Genomic DNA, 23,442 nt, shown 5'->3' on the forward strand with positions numbered 1-23,442 from the left:
TTATTATGAAAACTTTACCCGGATTGGTCAAAAAACAAAACACAGTATTTATAGACGGCATCTGATTGGCTGTCTCCTTCCGAGACGACTAACGCAGCGCAAATCCTCCCAGACGGCGTGTCCCTGCGCGCCTCGTACTATCAGAAAGTAGCGCGTCGCAAAAACAATCACTTCGAAGGAATCTTCGATTTAATTTCCGATTTGATTTAACAGAATCGACACAGAGGGGGTGTTTTGAGCGTGTTAGGAGTATATTTTTTGAATAAATCAGCGTTTTGTGCTTTGCTCAAATGAAAGTGTCGATTTGTATTGGTGGCGGAGGGATACTTCACATCCAGGTGACGCGTCAAAATATTGGCTTGGGAAGACCGCGCCAAAGCACAGACAGCGGCCACACTTCGGGATAACGACACATCGCCGTGGCCCTTTAAACCGAACGGTCGTTTACGATTCTTCAGCTCTTTTATTTTTTAATTTTTTGGTTGTTTTTTTCACCGAGGAGGATTTGTTTTTTTGTTGTTGTTGCTGTTTTTGTCGGGAATAACCTGCCTCGGCACACATGCCGGTTTTCGGGAATCTGCGCGCGACTCCACGGTCGTGACGGGAGGACTGTGACGGGCGCGGTGCGGCGGAGTTGTGGATACAGGCTGTTCCATCTCACCGCCATTAATTTAGCCGCACTCTCTGCGCCTGAATCCCCTCTTTTTATCACTCACTGTGCTGCCTCTTCTATTTTAAAACTCGTAACTGGACCGGGACTCGTTTTTGTTTATTTTTGTTTTTTTTTTACGTATATATATTTTACACACATACCGGCTTTTTCAGCTCGAATATGTTGCTGTCAAAGTTCGGTTCATTTTCGCACATTTGCAACCCTTCGAGCATGGACCACCTGCCAGTGAAGATTCAGCGCCAGCCGGGTAGGTGACCGGGCGTCCGCCAACAAAATGGGGGACATTTCACCCCCCCTCACACACACACACACACACACACACAGGACCGGCGATAAATCAACGTTTCTGTTTGTTTCGCTCGTAGCTAAAGTGGAGAAGGAGCCCTTCGAGAAGGTCTACCAGGTGGGCTCGGTTCTGGGCAGCGGGGGATTCGGGACGGTGTACGCCGGCAGCCGGATCTCAGACGGCGCGCCGGTAAGGACGAAGCTCCGCTCTCTGTGTTTTGATCCCTCCGCGCCGCTCTCAGGGTTTATAATTTTAATGTTTGTTTTTTTGGGGGTTTCATTTCAGGTCGCTGTGAAGCATGTTGCAAAAGAGAGGGTGACGGAGTGGGGCACAATTGTAAGTACTCAATGTGCGTGGTTTGTTTTGGTTCCCCCTCCCCACCCCCTCCACCCCTCTCTGTTGCTGGGTGCAGGGGGTTCATGTGGCTGTTACAGTGACTAAATAGTCCCCGTGTTTTTGCTGCAGAACGGAGCCATGGTGCCGCTGGAGATCCTGCTGCTGAAGAAGGTCAGCTCGTCTTTCCGAGGGGTCATCAAGCTGCTGGACTACTATGAGCGCGCGGACGGCTGGCTCCTGGTCATGGAGCGGCCCGAGCTGGTCAAGGACCTGTTCGACTTCATCACGGAGAAGGGCGCCCTGGATGAGGACACGGCCCGGGGCTTCTTCCAGCAGGTCCTGGAGGCGGTCAGGCACTGCTACAGCTGCGGCGTGGTGCACAGAGACATCAAGGACGAGAACCTGCTGGTGGATCTGCGCACCGGGGAGCTGAAGCTGATTGATTTTGGCTCAGGGGCGATTCTCAAGGACACGGTCTACACTGATTTTGATGGTAAGCAGCCGCCCCCCCTCCCCTCTGACCGCTCCAATTACATGAGCTGGTGTTATAGGATGTCTCGGGGCTGAAATCTAATGTGATTTTGGTTTTTTTTTCTCCTCCTCCTGAATATGTAACCGTGTGGGCTGTTTGCCCTTGATGCTCCGCTGTGCTATATTCAGACATGGAGGCGTTCACGAGGCTGTGACGCAGCGGTCTGTTTTTGGTGGAGGGTTTTCCTCGCCAACAGCCTCGCGCTTTATTCAGGTTATAAAACAGGAAAAAAAAAACTCAGAGGACGGCAAACAGACGTGACTCAGAGATTATAACATCCGTCTGCGTTGTTGTTGTTGTTGTTTTTAATAAGTGACTCATTCTGTTCTCTGAGCTGAATTGAGCTTTTATGTTTCCGGTCATGCCATGAGTCACTACGTCGGGTCAGAGCCACCTAACATCTGTTTGTTGTGAAACCAGAGTCGGTGCTTCACGTGACGCCCTTTCTTTCAGGGCTTGATATCTTAAGTTCCTTCTTCTAAACAGGAGGGGGGGGTGAAGATGGAAAGCATTTCCACTGTGACTCAGCCTTTTCCTTTTTTTTTCGCTTCTTTTTGCCGTTCATCACTAAATTCTGTTTTTATTTTTTGTCTGAACAGGTACGAGAGTCTACAGCCCGCCGGAGTGGATCCGCTTCCACAGGTACCACGGCCGCTCGGCGACCGTGTGGTCACTAGGCGTGCTGCTGTACGACATGGTTTGCGGAGACATCCCCTTTGAGCAGGATGAAGAGATCCTCAGAGGGACTCTGTATTTCAGGAGGAGGATCTCAGCTGGTGAGTGTACAGAACGCGCTCTGTTGCCCTCTAGCTACAGCGGTGGGTACAGCCCTAAATCTACAAATCACAAACCTGAGTCTGAGCCGAGTTTAACCCCCCCCTCCTCCCGTCTTTCTTCTCTCCTTCAGAGTGCCAGCAGCTGATCAAATGGTGTCTGGCCCTGCGGCCCTCCGACCGGCCCACCCTGGAGCAGATCTGCGACCACCCCTGGATGCGGGTCACGGCGGAGTCGCCCGGCTCGCCGGAGGAGCCCGCGGCGGGGGACATCCGCCTCAGAACCATCGACACAGACTCTTCGTCAAGCACGAGCTCGAGCAAGGAGAGCCTCTGAGCTTCGAGCTGAACGGACTTTCTGAGGAAAGAAGGGGTTGGGGGGGGGGGTTGTTCAGGGGGCGACCCGGACTGAAGGCCAGCTGCAGCCTGGCCCAATCATTTAAAAGACAAAATGAGTACTTTAATTTTCCTCTTTTGTGGGAATTTCTAATTTATTACCGTTTGTTTATTTTTGTTTCCCCCCCATCCCTGTTTTTTTCATTTCAGTTGATTATCTTGTTTCCAAATGGGGAACTATTTTATGTTTTATTTTTTTGCTGTTTGGGCGGTCTTACCAGCACTATTTATTCCCCCCCTCCCCTCCCTATTTTTTGTTACTAGGCTGGTATAAAACAGCTGGCAAGGCCCCCCGATTCAGACATGGCTGCTCTCATAGAGCTCGGAGAAAAGTTTTTATTTAAATATTTTGATTTTGGAGTGCCTTTTTTTTTTTTTTTTTGGAACGCTGCTTTTTTTTTCTCGTCCTGTTGGGCTTTTTGTCAACGACTCTTTGTTTTTGTTTTCGGTGTTTGGGGGGGTGGGTTGGAATTGTTGGCTAAAGTTGTCTGCGCCGTGATGGAAGGTGGGCGTCGAGGTTTTTCTTTCCTTTCCCAGAGAGAGAAGGAGGTGGGGGCTCCTCCCCTTACGATGAAATACTTGAAACACTCTCTGTGTTTATCTCTTTAACGCTGCTTATTCACTCTATAGCCTGAACAGGTGTTTGGAAACTGAATCCTGTCTTTTCTGAATGTCTACACACACCTCCCCCCCACCTTTTTCTCCCTCTCACGCCTGTTTTAGGGGTTCTCTTATCTCCTTTTGTTATTTTAGCCTCCCACCATCTTCACTGCTTGACTTGCCCCCCCCCCCCCCCCCCCCCCCCCTCTGTCGNCCTTAGGGTCTGGGGTGTAGATGCACAATCAATGCAATATTCATAGATTTGATTTTTGTTTTCTACAGATATTGTACAGCGTGTTTTTATTTTATTTTTCTCTTTTTTGTGTGTAAATTTTCCCCCTCTCCCGTTTGCATTTAATTTATTCATAAACATGTAGACATTCCACACTCTGTGGCTATTTATTTTTATTTATTGTCTCTTTTTTTTTTGCTTAAAAACAAACAAGAATCTTCCCCTACAAATTTGTGCCCCTCTCTCCCCCCTACACTTGGCCTTTTGGTTTGCATTCCTATAACTTATTTTTTACATTTTCATACATTTTTTTTTTTCTGAGATGTGGAGGATGCACTGAAGCAGTTGTAACGCAGAATAAAACGTTTACTTAAATTTGGAAAACAAAAAAGCATTTTGAATGTTATTTAATTTAGAGAAGAGGGAAAAAACAAAGTGTTGGTTATGTTGAAAAGGTGACGTATCGGAGTAATAAATCTGGTTTGTGTTCGTTCGGGGAAAAATAAAACAGATGGAAGAGTTTTTCTAGTCGTCACATAGCCTCTTATTGGAGACATTTCACTTTAGCTGTGTGACTTGTGGCTGTGAAGGATGGATATTGCTATTTTTTGATACAGAAGTTTCAATTAAACACCCGTTTTTATGTACAGATACAAGTCTGCTGTCTCGATCATTTTATTTGAGTCTGTTAGCGAAATATCTCATCAACCAATAAGGATTTTCACAAAGCTTTATAAAGAAAATTATCATTAAAATGGACACGGAGCTGACCCAATTCAAGATGGCTGCCACGAATAAATAACTAACAAACACAAACACCACTATAACTTAATTTTTTATAGATATTGAGCTAAAACTTGGCGTGATAGTAGCTGAGAGTCATTCTCGAGCACTAACAGATCTCACAAGGTTTGCTGTGGCTCCATCGTTTCTCCACATGAGATCTCGAAGCTGTGGCGGGCGATATGCATTCCTTTAATTGTCTAACCAAACCCCCATTGAGGAAGCAAGAGGAGGATAATTCCTCTAAAGATGGTTCGTTTCTGCAACGTGACGCGGCTGTTGATGTGGCCGAAGACAAACATCCCAGGAGCCATTAGCTGCATGACAACCAGAGGGGCTAATAAGAGCCAGATGTGTCTGCTGGAGAGGAGGAGGAGGAGGAGGAGGAGGAGGAGGGCTGCTGCCACAACAGTGGGAAAGAAAAATATAGAACTAATTGCTTTTCCATTTCAGGCCTCCTGCTTTGCCGATCTGCTGCGCAACGAAACGGGCGTCATCAGGAAGGCCGAGAGTAGCAGGATGCTGCTGCTGGCAGCGGCTGCGGCGTGTGAGACGTGTTTCCAGGAAGCAGGAGCGAAGGTGGCTCGTTTGTTTTCTTGGGACGTGCTGCCCCCTCTGGTGAGTCGGCGCCGTTGATTTGTTTGTACCTCCACGCTGATGTCTGATGGGGTGGTGCAGCGGTTGGCGCTGCCGCCTCCCAACAAGAAAGGTCACGGGATGCTCCGGTTTCCTCCCGCAGCTGGGTTCATTGGTAACTCTAAATTGTCCCGAGGTGTGAGACAATGTGAATGGTTGGCGGTCTGATGGTCGTTTGTCTCGTTTGTGACCCTCTACACCCCCCACCACCAACGACCCAATGGATGATGTCTCTAATGTCAAACATGGACTCCCTGCTTCAGTGGTGTCCAGTCCTGGTCCCGGAGGACCCGCTGTCCTGCACGCTTTAGCTGTTTCTGCTGGGACACACCTGACAACTGGGCTTCTGCAGAACCTGAAGACCTGCTGAGGAGCAGGGACACGACAAGAACGTGCAGGACCAGGATCGGACACCGCTGTCCTACTTTAAGGAAGCGATCTCCCAGAAGCCTCAGCGACTGTCTGCTTCGGATTCAGCGGGAGTGGAGAAGAAGACAGCTGATCCTTAAATCTTCTCAGACATCGAATTCTTGATCAAGTGATTGATTTGTATGTATAGAAAAAAAGTTTTTATCTTTTTCTTTTTAATTCCCACTTGGAATAAATACATTCGGGTTTATAAACCAGGCAGGATAAGTTAGCCCTCCGGCGTTCCTCCCCTGGTAGCTGCTGCTCTTCCAGTTTCAGGGCTCCTCAAAGTTGCAAGTTAACCATGAAAATTTGTCATCAAAACTCAATAGAAACATGGAACTTTAAACTTTAAAGATGTATGGAAACGGCAGGTTTTCTACAGCGGGAAACGCCTCTTTTAATCCCATCCCAATGACATTTCTCCCATCCGCTCGTGCACCACCCTGCGATACAGCGGAGCTATAAATGATCACTAGTGTCAGACTCGGTGCGTTAACATCTGTGTTTCTGTATGCATCTGCGGTAATCCTCAATTGTCTTCGTGTCTCAGGGCTTTTTGACATGCAAATGGCCGCCAACTTGTCTTCATTACGATCCCCTCTGCTCAGAACTGCAGGCTGCAGCGAGTCGTCGCCCGCTCTCACCGTGAAATCCTCATTAAATAAATCAGGATGGATGCCACGGCGTCGTCTCCGTCAGCTGAAGTCTGATCCCAGGGGCTGGTTATCTTCATTAGTCGCTGCCACTTTCATCATGGCGACGGGGATATTTGAATAATTTGTGTCCAAGATGCACGATTTATTTATTTTTATTTCCAAGAAGGGTTAGTGCGGTGGTCTTCAATTAAAACTGAGCGTGGTCAACCTACAGAATTTCTCTATTAATAGTCCAATATATAGATATTTAAGCCATGTTAGTTTTCGTCACTGACCAGGCCTGAGGGAAAACTGCGAGCCACATATGGGAATGACCATAAATGCTTGAAAAGTTACCTAAAACGAATGATTGTAAACTGTAGAAAAACTGTGCCGCAACAAAAAAGTAGCTCAGCCTGAAACAAAACAGGAAAATGTGCGCAAGTAAAAAATATTTATGTTCTGTTTGTTTGTTTCTGTTGAAATAATAAAGTTTCCAGAAGAAGAGAGATGTTCCAGAGTTGGAAATCCTCTGAGGGCTGCGTTCAGACGCACTCAGACAAAAAGTCTTTTATCGTAATCGAGGAAGGATGGCTGAGGTTCCGGGATGTCGTGTCATCAGATCTCACTGAAGGAATGTTCAGGTGTTAAAAAAATCCTTCGAGGAACTCGGTTCTTCGTTCTGCGAAATCTGTCAAAGGATTGTTCGCTCCTGACTGAGACAACAGACAGCCTTTCTGCATTTAAATGCAAGTTAGATGTTAGCAGCTCGTTGGATTTGCCCCAGATGACTGAGACTCTACAGTGGCTAAAAGCTAAATTTTAGCAACAGTTACAATTAGCGACACAACAGCTGACGGCTACAGTTAAGCTAAACTTAACAGGAAGGCAGCTAAAAGCAGCAGAAGAAGTGTTCAGAGAGCAGCGTTTTTGAAGGAACTGCAGAGATCTCATTTGTAAATAAAGTTAAATAATTCAAAAAGTACAAATACTAAAAGTCATATCATATTCTTGCTGTCGAACCAAACGTTTTTAGATTTAAATGGGCTTCAGGAGACAAATATCTACAACTGTTACAACTACAACTGTCTTTCGAAGTCACCATTCCAAGATGGCTGCCACGAAAACGGCGATGACTCGGTCAGTTTTACAGGTACTGAGCTCGGGCTTGGTGTGGTAGTAGCTGAGAGTCCTCCTCGCCACATACTCTGAGAGTTAACGCATCGCCTGTGACCTCCGGTTAAATCGACATGCGTTTCTTCAAGACGTGCCAGACCTTCAGCTGGATCCAGTTTGACGATTCAGAAGGACGTTACAGAAAGGTTTGCTAGTTATTAATGCACTTTATCACCAAATTCTTCAGTGTATAAACAGTCTTAACTGTCAATAAGTCTTTCAGGAAGTGCTGTAATAAAACACTATCATGTCCATCAGAAAACAGACACACACCACAGTTTATTACATCACATGTATGTTTAAAAAGCACACGGATAGAGCTTGGAAGTGTGTAGCTCAAAGAGAGAGAGATCAAGGCGACATGTTTCCTCCTGTTTATGTAAAGCTAAAGTAATGCACTGCTGCTTTTAACCTACACACATGAAAGCAGTAAAAACCTGCGTAATCTCCCAGAATATTTGTTCAAACAGCCATGTTGTGTCGACTCTGAGGATGACGCTCAGGTTAATGGTTGACGGATTTTTGTGAATGTGCTTCACTAATTCAGAGCCTTTTAATGTTTTTTTTTCTGGTTCAGATTGTATCCTGGCACGTGGAGGCTGTCAGCGGCGTCCGTGATAGGTGGGAAGTCGACAGACACCAGTGGAAGACGCCAGATGGACTCTGGGCTCGAGGGCCACAGATGGGTGGGTGGGTGGGTGGCACCCACACAGGCAGCATGACGCCGCGCCGCGGCTAAGACGATGGTGGTGATACTACACTTCACGCTACTCTGTGAGTTCGTGTTCATGGGCCTGACCCTTTGAATTAGGACGGGGTCGTTTCAGGTTCACGGCGTGGCTTTGAAAGCGTGATGCATTCATGGACCTGTAAATATAGTATGTAAGCATGAAGCAGCTCAGGATGGCTCTATACTTGTTGTTATGTGGCACAATGACTGCTGGGGACAGGTACCAGCTCCCCGCAACCCGGCACATAGGATGGATGGATGGATGCTGCTCTGTATCAGCAGGTCAGCTGACATTCTTTTCAGCTGTGTTACTTTAGAAAAAAATCTGAAGTCTTGCATGCCGTGACACAAAACTGCAAATGTAAAGTCGACTCATCTACACCTGATTAACTCTAGGGGTCAACCGGATTCAAGATGGCCGCCACATTAAACTAAAATGCAAGAATTCGATTGAGCATAACGTCATTTTCAAGACTGAGCTCCATCATTTCTCATCATAAAATGATTTTAGTTTAAAACTTAAAATTTGGCGAGTGATGTGCATTCCTTCAAGGATTGTTGGGCCTTAAATTAAAACAACTTCCAGTGTAATATTTTCAAAATGGTTCCAGGAATTCTCATTAAAACTTGTCTTAGCAGGTGTTCCTTTTGCTGATCACCACCGTGTCTGAATATCGTTCATTTCTGCAGGAATGTGGACTCGATGACTCGTCTTACGGCCTGAAACAACAAGGCGTGCCGCTTTTCGGACAAATATTTTTGGAGGTAGCGTCTTGTTTCGTTGACAGGAAAGCCTCCTCTCATCAAGCCAGAGAAACAGATAACAGCCGCAGGGCAAAACAAGCACCAGGTCAATGGTTCTTTTGATCACATTACCAGCTTGTAAAAAAAAAAAATATATCTGCACCATTAAGATGCCGATCTTCTTTTCTAACTGCACACATTCATAAAGAAGCTTTCATCTCTTCCAGTCCTTCATCTCCTTTTGGTTTCTGTTTCTCTTCTGGACTACCACTCCTAGCTCCTAGCTCCTCACTCCTAGCTCCTAACTCCTAGCTCCTCACTGCTAGCTCCTAGCTCATAACTCCTTGCTTCTCGCTCCTAGCTCCTAACTGCTAGCTCCTCAATGCTAGCTCCTAGCTCCACACTACTAGCTCCTCACATCTACCTCCTAGCTCCTCGTTCCTAGCTCCTCACTCCTAGCTCCTAGCTCCTCGTTCCTAGCTCCTCACTCCTAGCTCCTAGCTCCTCGTTCCTAGCTCCTCACTCCTAGCTCCTCACTTCTCGCTCTTAGCTCCTCACTCTTAGCTCCTAGCTCCTCACTCCTCACTCCTTGCTCCTAGCTCCTAGCTCCTAGCGCTTCACACTGAAGCTGACCGGTTTTTCTGAATTCTTTGTCTTTCCTTCCATCCCATGTTGGATACTTTCAGCTGTTTTAACCGTTCAAATATCAAAATCTTCAGCTCATTTAGGACATTCTGGCTGTTACTTTTGGTGTTTGTAAAAAAAAAAAAAAAATCTTTCACTTTAGAAATAATCCATTCAAACGTAAAAGTTGCTCTATTTTTGTCTTCTTTTGCTACTTTTAGCTTTCAGCTACCCTGTTAATACTTCTAGCTAGTGTTTTGCTTTATTTTACCTTTTAGCTATCCTTTTCCCACTTTTAGCTAGTCCTTTGGGGCTTTTGCCTTTTAGCTAGTATTTTTCTGCACTTAGCTTTAAGGTACCATTGGCTAGTTTTACCCTTCTAGCATTTTGCTCCTTTTAGGTAGTCTTTTGCTGCTTCAGCTTTTAACTAGCATTTTGCTGCTTTTAGCTCGTGTTTTGCTTCTTTTACCTTTTAGCTAGTCTTTTGCTTCTTTCCGGTTTTAGTTAGCATTTGCCTAGCTTTACCATTTAGCTAGTGTTTTTCTGCACTTAGGTAGCATTTTTCCTGATTTAGCTTTTAGCCTCTGTTCTGCTTCTTTTAGCTTTGAGAACTTAGTTTCAGCTTCATCACACATCTTCAGTCATTCAGCTCTCAGGCTGTTATTTTCACAGAAAAAAGGACTTTTTCTAGCTGGACTTGATGGACGTTTGCAGTCATCCTGCTTCACCTGCTGAGGTTTGTTGTTGTTGTTGTTTGTTTGGGAGCTTGGCAACAGGATCCGAGAGCGCAGACCTGACTGGGGCTTTTGTGTCCCGGTTTCTGTTTCATCTCAGAATCCTGCTTGTGTGCGTCTCCCGTTCTGAGACAGTTGCGTGTGTGTTTCGCCCGTCTGTGTGAAAGCCTCTGCTGAACACCCCCCGACAGGAAGTGCATTAAACTGCTGCCGGCCAATTAAGAGCTGTTTATCCCGTTCCTGTGGTTACGAGGGGGTGAANCACACACACACACACACACACACACCCCTGCTCGTATGTTTACACCGTGTCCTGTTAGCCGAGAACAATGAGTTCCTTCACGGTGATGGCAGCAGGTTCCCACCAGCCGGGTGGCCAGGTTCTCCTTCTCTGGCCCTGCTGCAGCTTTTAATCAGCTCCGAGTCAGAGCAGTGGAAAGTCCCCTCGGAGGCTCGGCTCGGGGGTAACAGAGCCGGAGGCCTCCAGAGAAGCCAGCCTGGCACTCTGCAATACTGAAGAGACGCAATAACATGAATCATGATATTCAAACATGCAGCAAATTTCATTTATAGCAAGTTTTTATTTGACACATACAATTCCTCTGAGTGAAAATGACACGAGGTGTTTATGGCATACAAAAGCATGGATAAAAACCGTCAACAATTCCTTTTTTTTAATTAAATTTCAACATTTTGGACTAAGATCATCTTATGTTGAGAAATGAGTCGATAAGGGTGACTCTCGGCTACTACCACACCAAATGTTAGCTCAATATCTGTCAAACTGATCCAGTTATAGTCACTTTGCTTGGCTGTGGCAACCATCTTGAATGGAGCTGAATGCAAAAATTACTCACACAAGTGCATCCAATGAGTTTTTTTATGGGAATTTCAATAAAATCCGTCCAGTGGTTTGTGAGATATTTTGCTAACGCTCCAAATGAACGAACTGATGCACACCTAAAACAAACATGAGCAAAAACATTATTGCTGCTGTGATAAATACCCAAAGTTACCTGCTAAGTTAAGACTTTAAACAGGTAACATTGACTATTTGTGTAGTTTAAGTGTAAAACTATTATAATTATTTATCCCTTTTAAAACAGTTTTACACGTGTAGAACACGTTTGTGTTTTTAAAATGTCAAAGTTACATTGCTGTGTTCAAAATGTGCATTTCAGTGTATTTTTCTGCTTGTTTTATGGTCATTAGTTGTTAAGACGTTGTTGGAGGAAGTTTCGCTTTTTCCGAGCGTGCCGTGAAGTACGCATCATATTCGAGAAAAGGACCAAGAAACAGTAAAACTGTGAATTTACTGCTTCCTGTGGAGTTTCAGCTGTGAAACTCTACCGGTTAAATCATTGGGAAACCTTGGCTTTCGGATTAAGCTTCTGTTGTTGCTGTTTTTAGGTGAGTTTAGTTAAATATGTGAGGAGAAGAAAAACACAAAACCGTCCGGAGTGAGATGCTAACGGCTAACGCTGCTAGTTAAGCTAGCTCTGCTAACTGTAGCTCTGAGAGCTAATTCTCGTCATGTAAATGGTGTTTAAGGTTTAAGAAAAAAACAGTGTCGAGGTAAATGAATGCTTATGGTGTGAGGCATTAAGCAACAGGTTATGAGCATTTTTTTACACTGGGTGGGATCCAATTAGGATTTATGGTAATTTGTTTCCTCTTATTACCAATTAGAGGTCTCCAGACTCTCCTGTATTGTGTTCCTTTTTAAAAAATATCTCTACATTAATGTTTAAAGATTCATAGTTTATTGATGTGTTGTTTAATGTAGATGTGTAAGGTTGTGATTTTGATGCTTTATGGAAGAAAATGTGATCTGCTTATCTGCACAGGTCAGGATTTCTTTTTCCCTAATTCCTGCAGTTCAACCTGGATGTGCATTATTCGACTCCAGCCAAGGATGGCGAACCTACACCAGGATTCAAGATGCCCGTTTGTGGTTTTAAAGGACTCTGATCTGCTCTGGAAGGCTGTGATGGCTGGTAGGACTTAGACCATTTAACTGTAGGGGTGGGAATCTGGGAACCTTTAGTCACTTTACGATTCAATTATGATTCAGAAGGTTGTGAAGTAATTATACGATTCTTTCATCTGTTTTCTTTTACCCGCTTTTATTCTTTCAGGGTTGCAGGCAGGGCTGGGCATCGTTTTGAGTTTGAATGATTCCGGTTCCTCGTTTCAATTCCTGTTCCGAGTGATTCTCGATTCCGATTCTTTTAATAGGCAAAACATCTTTCTCTGGGGCGTTACGGTGAAGTGTCTATGAGCCTTGAGCCACACCTTCATTTGCAGCCGCACGCTGTCTACGGTTGTGCTTACACTTCCTGAAGATCTGTTGGTTTCCGGCAGCTTCTTCTTCCTGGTATCGAAACTAGGAATCAAAATTTATAAAGTTGAACGATTCCGGGAGAATCGGAATATTAGTTCTGGCTCCAATCAGTCCTCGAGACTCAATGCCCAACCCTAGATATGAGGGAGCTGGCGCCCATCTCCAGTGGTCATTGTGGACCCTGGACAGGTCACAAGTTGTAAACACCCCCACCACCACCACCACACACACACACACACACACATACTGCACTCCTGCATTACCCCAGGGGGAGGATAGGAACTTAAAATGAAAACTTCTTGTCTTCTTGTTGTGGTTTTCCACCATGCAGACTGACTAAAATCCCCGTTTTTTTCATAACCCTTTATTCTGAGCCTATATTTAAATTTTTTGTTGGTCATTTATTTCAGTGACGTGGTACTGTACCTCATGTTGCTGTTGAAAGGTTGTTCAGCATTCACATTCTTACAATACATGTCATTTAATCAAACTCTTTGTGCTGACTCTGCTCCAGAACTGGTCCGACGTTTTTTTCTGTACTTCATAATTTAAGTTCTTTCATTTGACTTGGGTGATAACGCAGGTCTTTGCTGATAACTTCAGTGTAACACGGTTTGGTTGGGAGACTTCTCTGCAAAGAAAATGTTCATTTTAACATATTTACAGCTCTGAATGCAGCGTGGTCGACAAAAATAAGCATGCAGGTGGTATTGTACAAGCAATGCAGAACCGTCAGAGCTGGTATATGTGTTGACTTCTGAAAAGTCATTTGATAATACTAAATAATAATATTCCCATTATACTCAAACACTAAATGTTAGCAGATTTAAGTGTTTTTATTTATGTGTTTTTATCAATGTAAAAAAACAAAACAAAAAAAAAACCTTAGGGTACAGAATTACCAGCAGGTGCTTAGTGAATGTAGGAACCTTTTGATAGTTCTTATAACCATAAGAAGCAGTTTTTAGGACTTTCGGACCACAGAGGGCTAGTTCACAGTTTTTGTTTTTGCCCTGGAAGTAGTATAGCTATTTGTGGTCCTTATAACTACATTTATTAGGTCTGTTTTAGCTCCTGCTTTTCCATAGATGCTTTCTTAGCTCAGTAGGGACTACTGGTGTGATATTAAGGGATGTGACGGGTCCTTGCATAAGTGTAGGTTGATTGGTTAAGCAAAATTAAAGCTTTCCAGCACCCGCATCTTTTAATAACTGTGTTGGCATTATTTATTACATCACTCGCAAGATGGAAAACTGCCTCCTAAAGAGGACGTCAGCGGGAAGGTCGCAGCAGCTCGGATGTTGGAGTCACTCGGGTCGGGGAGCACATGAAAGTGCTAACAGAGGCTGCCACGAGTCGCAAAATAACGCATATTAATTTCTCTCTACAGAGAGAGGTTCGGTGCTGTTGGCTTCGAGGAGCTTGAGCCCGGCTGTAGAGGACTGCGGTTCATCGCGTCCAGCCGCTGCCTGCAGCAACTGTGTCGGCTCACTTCTGCCTGCTAGAACTGGTAAGACACACTTTCCCAGGAGCATTGTATTCGTAAACCACTACACGCAAATAATCAGATGTTTGTAAAACGAAAGGTACTCCAGTGAAAGCTTCATAAATTAAGCTATGCTCAACAATTAGAGCAGTGGTCCTGGAGGGCCACTATCCTGCATGTTTTAGTTGTTTCTCTGCTTTAACACATCCAATTTGAATGACTGAGGGATTACCAGGCTTCTGCAGAACTTGAAGACCTGCTGAAGAGCAGAGAAACATCTAAAACCTGCAGGACGGTAGTCCTCCAGGACCAGGATTGGACACCACCAGGATGGAGGATATACTCCTCCTCTGAAGATGTGCATCACAGCATTGACTGATCTTTCCTGGCTACTCACCTCATAGATCTTCTTCTTCATCTTTGCATCACATTTAAAACTCCACAGTAATCATTAATGCAAAGACAAACATCAACCACAGCTCGGATGACTCTGTATTCAGTTGTTGTTGTTGCACGAGGTGAAGTAGCTGCACTGTTTGTCAGACAACTTTTACACAATCACAACGTTCCCTGAGTGGTGCGAAAGCAAACACACAAGCTCCTATTTCCACTCATAGTGGGACTAACAGTCTTTACGATCCTTAGTCTTTTTGTGTTCTCACAGCCAGCTTTAGTTCATACAACTTTTTTATCCTTTTTGCTTCTAAGTAAGAGTTTTGTGATTGGTCCGGACGTAGATTTGTGGTAATTGGTTGAAGGAATGAGCTTGTGAGCATCAGTAGAAAGTCATATAAAGAACTCTTGTTGATGCTTTCTACTTAGAACTTTAAACAAAGCACAGCCCGTGCTCAACAGAGAAATTACGATTTGATTTCCTCGAATCTCTGTGCTCCTGGGTGTGAGTGCCTTCAGGGAGCTCCTCTTCTCATAAAACTCTTAGAGTTGTTTGAACAGTTTGGTCTGAAGGTAGCTATGGATTCTGATTCTCACGTCATTATCATTGCAAGACATGCAAATTTGCAATATTTAGATAAACAAATCTCATCACTTGCAAATCACAACGCAGACAGACTGTCTTTAAGATCAGATTTGACAGACAAAGCTGATTTGCCTGGAGTCAGAACACAGCTTTAGGCTGCGCATTTAAATGTTTTCTTAGTTGTTTGTGGTACTTTTTGTTCCTCTACTTCGTCATTAAGACCTGTTCATGAAAATTCATCAGCTCTTTTCTGCTCAGTCAGTCCCTCCAATTGTTCCCCATCCATCGTCCTGCTGCTTATTCATTGTCGGGTCGAAGAAGCAACAGGAAACCCCAGACCCCCCGTCTCCCCAGCGACACTCTCCAGCTCCTCCTGGGTGACCCCAAGGCGTGTTATTCATAAATAACTTAATATCATTTGGTTATCTGGCATAAAAAAACTCTCCCAACTGCTTACTTTACACAACAAATCTGAGCTTAAATACACAACAATACTAAGTTAGCAGAATTCTGTGAATTTATGGGACTAAACACTGGAATAAACTTGAAACCTGGAAAATAAAATATTGAAGGCTGGCACTAAACGGAGCATAAATATAGTTGGGGAAAATATATTTTAACATAAAATATTTATCACAGGACTATTAAAGCTACACATTTGAGCCCGTGGACTACATAAAGTGAAGCTTTGGTGATATTGTTGGTAAATAGTATGTTGTTAATGCAGAATAGTGACAGCTGAATAAACAGACTTAAAGTCCAAAACTAAGACTAGATGGAAGATGCATTTCTTTGATTATATCCCAACATTTATGTTTATGTTTTCATATAAAATGCTCAAGTAAAAATATCAGAAAGGAGCTAAAAAAAAAAAAAAAAAAGCTGCACGGCTTTGTTGGATTGTTTCAGATCAGTTGAGAGAGTTTCCAAAATTCCCCAGCTTTAACTTTCCACAGAAATTCACAGTAAATTTTCCGTAACTTACAAATACATTAAATGGTCGGATTTCTCAGTCCCAAACGGCTCTTCCATTTATATGACTTTGCAAATAGTACCTTTAAACAGTTTGTCACAAAGAAAGAATTGTTCTGAATTTCCAGTTTATTGTTTGACGGAAAACAAAACATTTCTATAAAGTTATATGGAAACAAATTGTTCTTATATTCCATATTTGAGGGGAAAAAAAACAGCAGGTTGGTTGAATAATGTCCAGTAAACCAAAAGAAATCTGGAATATTTTAATACACCTATCATAAGATGGGTCGTGTTATGGTACGGTGCTGTTTGTCCATCCGTAGGAATGTTAAACTGTCAGAGATGATCTCTATTGATTGCAAGGTCACGGGGTCAAATGTCAAGGTCTGTACTTCAGCTCTAGACTTATGAATTCAGGATTGTTGTGTGAGGGAACTCATGCTTTCCAACGGGTGTGAACAGAAAGATAAATTTGTTATTCCAGTCAGCAGGCATCGCCGCTCAGTGGTTAGATTCTTGCCTTTGTCTGTTATGGGAAAGTTTCACTTCCTCAGGTTTCAGCCAAACATTCAGGTCAAGTGCGGCGCAGTGATGGGGAGTTGTGTGATGGGCATTGCTCTGGCTCCAGCTTCCCATGAACCTCCAACAAACAGGTGGAGAATCACCGCCTGGTGCTCTCATGGTTGACAGTTCTGAGGGGCTTTTTATAACGACACTTCCCACAAACTCTGGATCAACACGGCTCTTGTTGCTATCAAAACGTTCTTGTCGGAGAAAGTGCCTGTCTTGGATACGGCGTCTGTAAATCAGCTGCTCAATCACTTTCGACTCCCAGATCATTGTTTTAGCTTGTTGTCACAGCTCTTATTAGCTCAGTTTGCATCAGAAGGAATCTGTTTTCAGCCCCAAACTCACTGTATTCGAACAAATCCTACAGTTTTTCTTATTCTCTAACTCTCCTGTCACTTCACGTCCTGCATGCACCATCTGCCCGGCCCTAAATCCAGTTTTTTCACCATTCCCAGTCACCTGATTCCCAACACCTGCCTTCCCAAATGATTCAACCATAAGCCCATAAAGCAGGGATCACCAGCAAAGTTTGCTCAAAGGCTAGAGTTTTTCTAAACAAACAGTAGGAGGGCCAGCGTTTGGTTAGCCGTGGTCTGTGCGTTTAATTCATTTCAGTTTCTGTAGGTGGTATTTGTGATGCTCTTTTGTAACCCCCCCCCAATGAAAGGTGAGCGATCAAATAAATCTGTGTGCACATCCACCTCTGTGCATCTGCTTGTTAGCCAAATATCTCGTGAATCACCGGACGTTCATCCTACAGCTGAATTACTGTTTCAATTCAAGATGGCTGTGGCATCTAATAAGCTTTAGAAAAAAACTCTTACAAAAAAAGTCTTTCAAATCCTTAGTTTCAGCTCTTTTTTTTTTTAACAGTCCGCTTTTGCATTTACAGTTTACCACAAAACACAATGCAAAGAAAGACTTGTGAATTAAAGTTGTAAAATATAGATTTAAATCACCAAATCCAGCATGACTAATAAATACAACAAACTCTTATTTATGTATTTAAAAAGCCTGAATGTTTAGCTTGGTGTGAACTGCAGCAAACTGTGGAGAGAAACAAATACAACTTTTTAAGATGGAATAATAAGAACTGTAGCTCTGACAAATGTTCTTTTAACTTAGCTACACTTTTAAAATCATATGTATGAGTTGTATTTGTTAATAGTTTGCGCTGTAAATGAATATGTCAGATTTAAATGTTATTTATTTAGCTGATAAGATAAGAACTTGTGCGTTGAGACGTTTCTCCAGCCACCAGGATGTTTTCTCTGCTGCAAAGGACAAGAAAAAAAAAAGATTTACATCTTTCCTTTAAGCATTTTATTTCAAATATTGTGGTTGTAAAACAAGTTCAGGGGAATCAGATCTCCATCTGGGACCAAAAACTTGACCCAACAGCAGTCCGGCGCAGCGAACACAAGTCCCGATTCTAGTCTGAACGTTTCCTCCAACATTCATTCAGTGAAAATCGTATCAGACGACCTAACCTCATATGCCGCTGCTGCTCTTTAACCAAATAAAACCTTTTAGAATGTAAAAAATGACCTTTTTATTGTCAACTATGTTCAAGTACGTCCATACTTCAGACTCCTTCGACCTTTTAAAACGTTTAAAACCGACTCAACACTGCTGTAGCCGTGGACTCTGCTTTTTAATCGGGATAGTTTGAAAGTGAAAATGTAGCTTGAACTTGACTGATAATAATAATAATAATTGCAGCAGCCCTACTACAAACATTCAGAAGGAGATATAGAAGCCAAGATTCTTATGACAAAGAATAGCCTGACATGAGAGACGACGGTGACAGATAGCGTCTACTTTAGCACTGGGAATCAACATATGTTTATGTACCGACCAATCACATCTCTGTGGAGTCTCTATTAAGCTAAGAAAAGCACCTACTCTGAAGCAAGAGCTAAAAAGACCTAAAAGACATGGAGTCGGACCACAGCACCAGCAGGGAGAAAACAAAAAGAAGGTTATAAGGGCTGTGAAATGGTCCCCTGTGGTCCGAAAGCAATGACTTTTTAAAGAATTATGACCTTAGTAAGGCAAAGAAGTCAAATATTCTAAAAGCACTTCCATAATAAATCATTCTCAAACAAGAATAAAGATTTATGGCCAGCCCTGTTAAATGTCCAGTTCTTTCTAATTAATTTTAGGTTTTATTCGACTATAATCCAACCAAAAGATCCACACACTGAAAGATTATGACGCAACAGTGAAAACGGTTTGACTGTGTCCTTCGTTCAACCCTGAAATTCATCTGTATTGTAGAATATCACAGTTTACACAAGCAGGACTTCAATAACAAACTGTGAGAATAGTTGTGCATCCGTCCTCCCACCCGATCTGTCACAGAACCTGGCACGGCTTCAGGATGGCTATGATTAAAGGGCACGTGTTGGCCACAGGTATGTGACAGCCACTTCAAGCCGAGCTTAGCTCCCCTCATTCTACCAGGAATGTATGGGAGCTGTGCTTATAGGGGAGAAAACTACCACTGTGTGGGGACACTACCCATTCATTTCTGCCCCACCTCCAAGCTTCTCACCCGACCGCATACAGTAGACCACTGGGCTGAACTTTCACCACCCGTTCAGCCTGAGAATATACGGGAGGACCATGGGAATCTGTGGGAAGAGAGGAGGGAACCATATCTGAAATATCCTTCTGTTTCGGAAAGCCAAGCATGCGGATTTAACGGGGTGCGATTCATGAAAAGCCTGCGATAACGGCGAATAAAAGGGAGATTTTAACGATTTTCTCACTTTTTTTTTTTTTCAACAAAATAAAAAAACTATGCGTTTTGCATCATGGATAAGCAGGACTGGTCTGGGTACATTCCCAATCCAACAGTTTTTTCTTTTTGGAAAAGCCCCCCCCCAACGCACAAAAAAAAAATGACCTTGAGTGCATATTAAGAGCAGATTTTAAGGAGTTTAAGGCAAAATAAAGAGCATGACATGCAGTTTTTTGAGGTTTAAAATAATAAAAACTTGTATGTTTCTTTATTTAAGGTGTATAAAATGGCAAAAAATTGACATACCGTGTTTTAAGCACTATAGGGCGCACTGGATTATAAGACACGCTGTCAATAAATGGTCCATTTTCAAACTTTTGTCATATTTAAAGTTCACCGGACTATAAGGCGCACCTCCCAATTTTTGTAACTTTGCGCGGACTGCGTGCGACGCGCTTCATTCAGAATGGAGGATTTCAATGCTCTAGCGGAGCTGGTTCGCCTGTATCAGCATTTATATGATCCCTCGATGAAAGACAAAGATAATCAAAGGGTTCAAAACTCCACCGACGCTACAAAGCGCGACTATAACTGAGCCTTAATGCTGCAAGCGGTGCAGCTTTGTAGTTTACCAAAGTCGTAAAAACATCACGACCTCTTACATATATAAGGCGCACTGTCATTATTTGAGAAAATTTAAGGCTTTTAAGTGCGCCTTATAGTCCGGAAAATACGGTAATTAGAAATGGGGTTCTGTTTCCTGTTGAAGATCGCTCTTTGAACGACTTCGATTTGGAGAAATGAGTTTAATTCCGACCATTCTGACGGGCCAACTCCAGTTTCAGGAATTTAATAGTGGTTCATGTAAACCTTTACGCCCCATGGTTATTTACAAGCACAACCGTAGCTCTTCCATAAAGAATATCAGGATATTTCTGCTCATTTAACCGTGTAATGTGAAATTAATAACATTGTAAAGATTCCCTCTCTGGTCTGAACTAATCTGTTTCTTCAGGCTGTTCCCTCGGTTGAATTAATTGTAAATAATATTTCCACAGAAACCCACTTCAGTAGATCTGAACTATCCCTTTAAGCTGACGAGGAACTATTAAACAAAGTCTTGGTTGTTTAAAATAATGTGCTGACAACACAAATCCATCCAATGTGGATTTTGATTGAAAATTTTTGTAATAATTTATTCTCTCAACCCGAATAGGTGAGTTTCCGTTTATAGGAAAAAACCCAAACACCTGTACCTGTTTGTAGATCAGAATTGCGTTTTATTTTGGCGTTTTATTTTGGCAGCCACCCACTGTCGAAACCAACCCCTCCTCCCCGCCACCGCACTCCTTTCGAGGATACTGATCACCTGTGCATTGTAGCCGGGATCGTGACTCAGCATTGTCTCGTCTCAGCCCTACTACCTCCTGTGAAAAATAATTTGTAAAAAAAAAAACCCCAGCTCTGGAACAGTGTGACCCCGATGCAGTGCCAGGACGTCACGGATAACCCCCCCCCCCAAGGACCTGGATCGGTGACAAACACTGCTGCTTCCTGTGGCCTCCATCTCTCCTCCATTCAAAAAAATATATTTTACAGCTACTCCAAATGTTCTCCGCATTAACTCTAGGGATATTAAAAAAGAAGTAATAAAAATCGCTTTTTATGTTGGATCTTGAATGTAGAGCGCAATAAAATGTCAAAAAAAAAATCATTGACTGAAATATGAGCGTGTGCTCCTCAGGTTATTTTATCAATGGGCTCAATTGTTCTGCTTTCTCTTTCATTCAAAAGATTGTTCATATGAAATATTAGCAGTAATATAAGAACATTTCCCCTGAAACTATTCAGAACCAGGAGGAAGGATTTTGGAGGATGTAAATTGTAAACAATAGTGCTTTTTTTCTTTCCCTCACGATGTTTTTCCCTAATTATTTGAAGCTAAGATTCTTTTAATATGAAATAAAATGAGATTTTCTTTTTTTTATGTGTCAGGGTACATCTTGTGGACTTCAGTTCTGATTTTCTTCTTGCGCCTCTCCTCCTTCTGCAGCTCTGCGACAAAAGGTAACTTCTGCACAATATCACCTTCATAGACGAGCCCTCTTCTAGTCAAGTGCTGCCTGTGCCTTTGTCCTCCTTCCCCACTCTTCTGTGCTACTTCATTTTAATGGGTTTACCTGTTTTCTCTCAGCTCTGCTTCTCTCCTCCCCCCCCTGCTGGTCCTCCTCCTCTTCCTCCTTGTTTACCTGTAACTCTGTAGCCACGGTGATGGCTACGGTTGTCACAGTGATCATGTTACAACTAGGACAGCTTGTTCCGAGAAAGGGGAAACAAGGGATTCCCAATAATAAGCCACTATTGTTCCCAAACGGCTCTTTCGGTGCCGCGCTACTCCCGTAACACACACAAGACCACACAGATACTCCAAGAAAAGGACACCGGATAAACACCTGTGCGTGAAAGGCACAAACACGCACACACTCCGGCAGGGCACAAACAAACTGGGACATAGTGTTCCCGACATACATGTAACATACAGCACAGTTTCACACGTCGGTCATGAATTTAGAGCATGCCAGAATGTCCAACCTATAGGTTATAGTAAAGATTATTTCCTGTCGAAAACATTAACAGTGACCAGTCCAAATAAGGTACTTTTATTTATTAATCACAAAACAATTTCAAATTTAGATGAAATGTGTGTCAGTGCACTATGCAACCAAACAGATGGAGCCCATAATAAATACACTTTGCAACAGCAAATATACATTTTATTCTGTGAATTACTGTTTAGTTCAGAAATGGTAGAAGAACCGTGTTTTTGGATTTTCAAGCAGTAGCTTATTTACAGTTTAGTGAAAGGTGCGCCATGCGTTACATAACGAACAAATCAAGACAAGACCCTGTTTTCGTGAGCCCTTTTTTGTCTCAGAATATTTGCCGTGCAGCTGCCTGGAAAGCTCTTGTTTAATTCGGCTACCTGGGAAAACAAGCTGATGCTTTGTTGTCCTTTTTGAATTCAACGTTTCTAAGAAATCAAGTTTCACATCGTCACACGCCGGTCATGGGCATGAAGGTGATGTAAACTTTGGACTTTAAATAGTTTACTTGAACCGGTATTTTTCCGGGGTGGATTGACGTCAAAGCATGAAGCGTCCATCATTTTTAAATGCAAAATGAGGGGCGCAAGTTTGAATTTGTGGACTTTCTCTTACCCAAAATTATGCATGCATGCTCAAAGGTGGTGCTGACGGTTGTAGAACGTCTTAACGTGACAAGGCTCTGTTAGTGATCATGATTGACCGCAGCTGGTAATTTCTTTTTGCCAGCGTACATGGGATTTGCTTGACAGCACTTACTGGATTGACCAATATTCAGAACAGTGAAAAAGTCTAAGTAACTCTTTGGCGATAAGGATTATAAGAGGATGATCAGGATCAACCCTGGAACCATCATGGGTCAGAAACGGCTGAAACACCAGTGTCTCTGTCCACAGAGAATACGTCATACGTCATCACTTCATCACATCATCGAGCCGTAAAGCTGACTTACCTTCTCGCTTCGTGGCACAACAGGGGTGGGGGTTCGCTTCGTCGCCTCGGTCCGTTCAGAAATCACGCCGAGGCGCCCAGAAGGCATCTAACGCCCGGTCTGAGGCGTCTTAAAAAAGAGCCTCATGTTACGTCAGCATCTATGCTAACTGTTGGTACGCAGCCTGTGATTAATAATGGTTTGTTGACCTGTTGTCCACTCTTTATCAGGCATGAAAATGTATACGTAAATCAGTGTTTGTTTATGTAAAATAAGCCATAGTCATTTAGGTTTTTAGATAACTGTAATCAAATCGTCAGGTGCTTAGAGATTCCCACAACTGGTAGTGTGTTCGTTGAACAGTTAGGTTAACGTTAGCATAACGTTCACTTTTAATCAAAATACCAAGACAAGCCTTTGACATTTGTAAAATAAGTAAAAAAAATAGTTGGAAAGTTTGGTCCTTCTCAACCAATTTTCACTCCAGGGGCTGCAAAGTTAGTGCGA

General features: G+C 43.1%; 1 protein-coding gene and 1 long non-coding RNA gene across 2 annotated transcripts; both read left to right on the forward strand.

Moving 5' to 3' along the window:
- The first annotated feature begins 356 nt into the window (after window positions 1-356).
- On the forward strand, window positions 357-4,479 carry pim3 (Pim-3 proto-oncogene, serine/threonine kinase). Its single transcript, XM_017424791.3, has 6 exons — window positions 357-920; window positions 1,039-1,148; window positions 1,245-1,295; window positions 1,425-1,788; window positions 2,427-2,603; window positions 2,735-4,479. Exons 1-6 carry the CDS (start codon window positions 833-835, stop codon window positions 2,935-2,937), a joined length of 993 nt encoding a protein of 330 aa, XP_017280280.1. The 5' UTR covers window positions 357-832; the 3' UTR covers window positions 2,938-4,479.
- A 7,111-nt stretch (window positions 4,480-11,590) lies between these two features.
- On the forward strand, window positions 11,591-21,482 carry LOC112450784. The gene is made up of 4 exons (XR_003039478.2): window positions 11,591-11,711; window positions 12,149-12,298; window positions 14,036-14,155; window positions 21,397-21,482. It is a non-coding gene; the product is annotated as an uncharacterized LOC112450784 (long non-coding RNA).
- Window positions 21,483-23,442: the final 1,960 nt, after the last annotated feature.

This window comes from Kryptolebias marmoratus, linkage group LG18, assembly GCF_001649575.2.
Source record: "Kryptolebias marmoratus isolate JLee-2015 linkage group LG18, ASM164957v2, whole genome shotgun sequence".
In the NCBI taxonomy this organism is placed as follows: domain Eukaryota; kingdom Metazoa; phylum Chordata; class Actinopteri; order Cyprinodontiformes; family Rivulidae; genus Kryptolebias; species Kryptolebias marmoratus.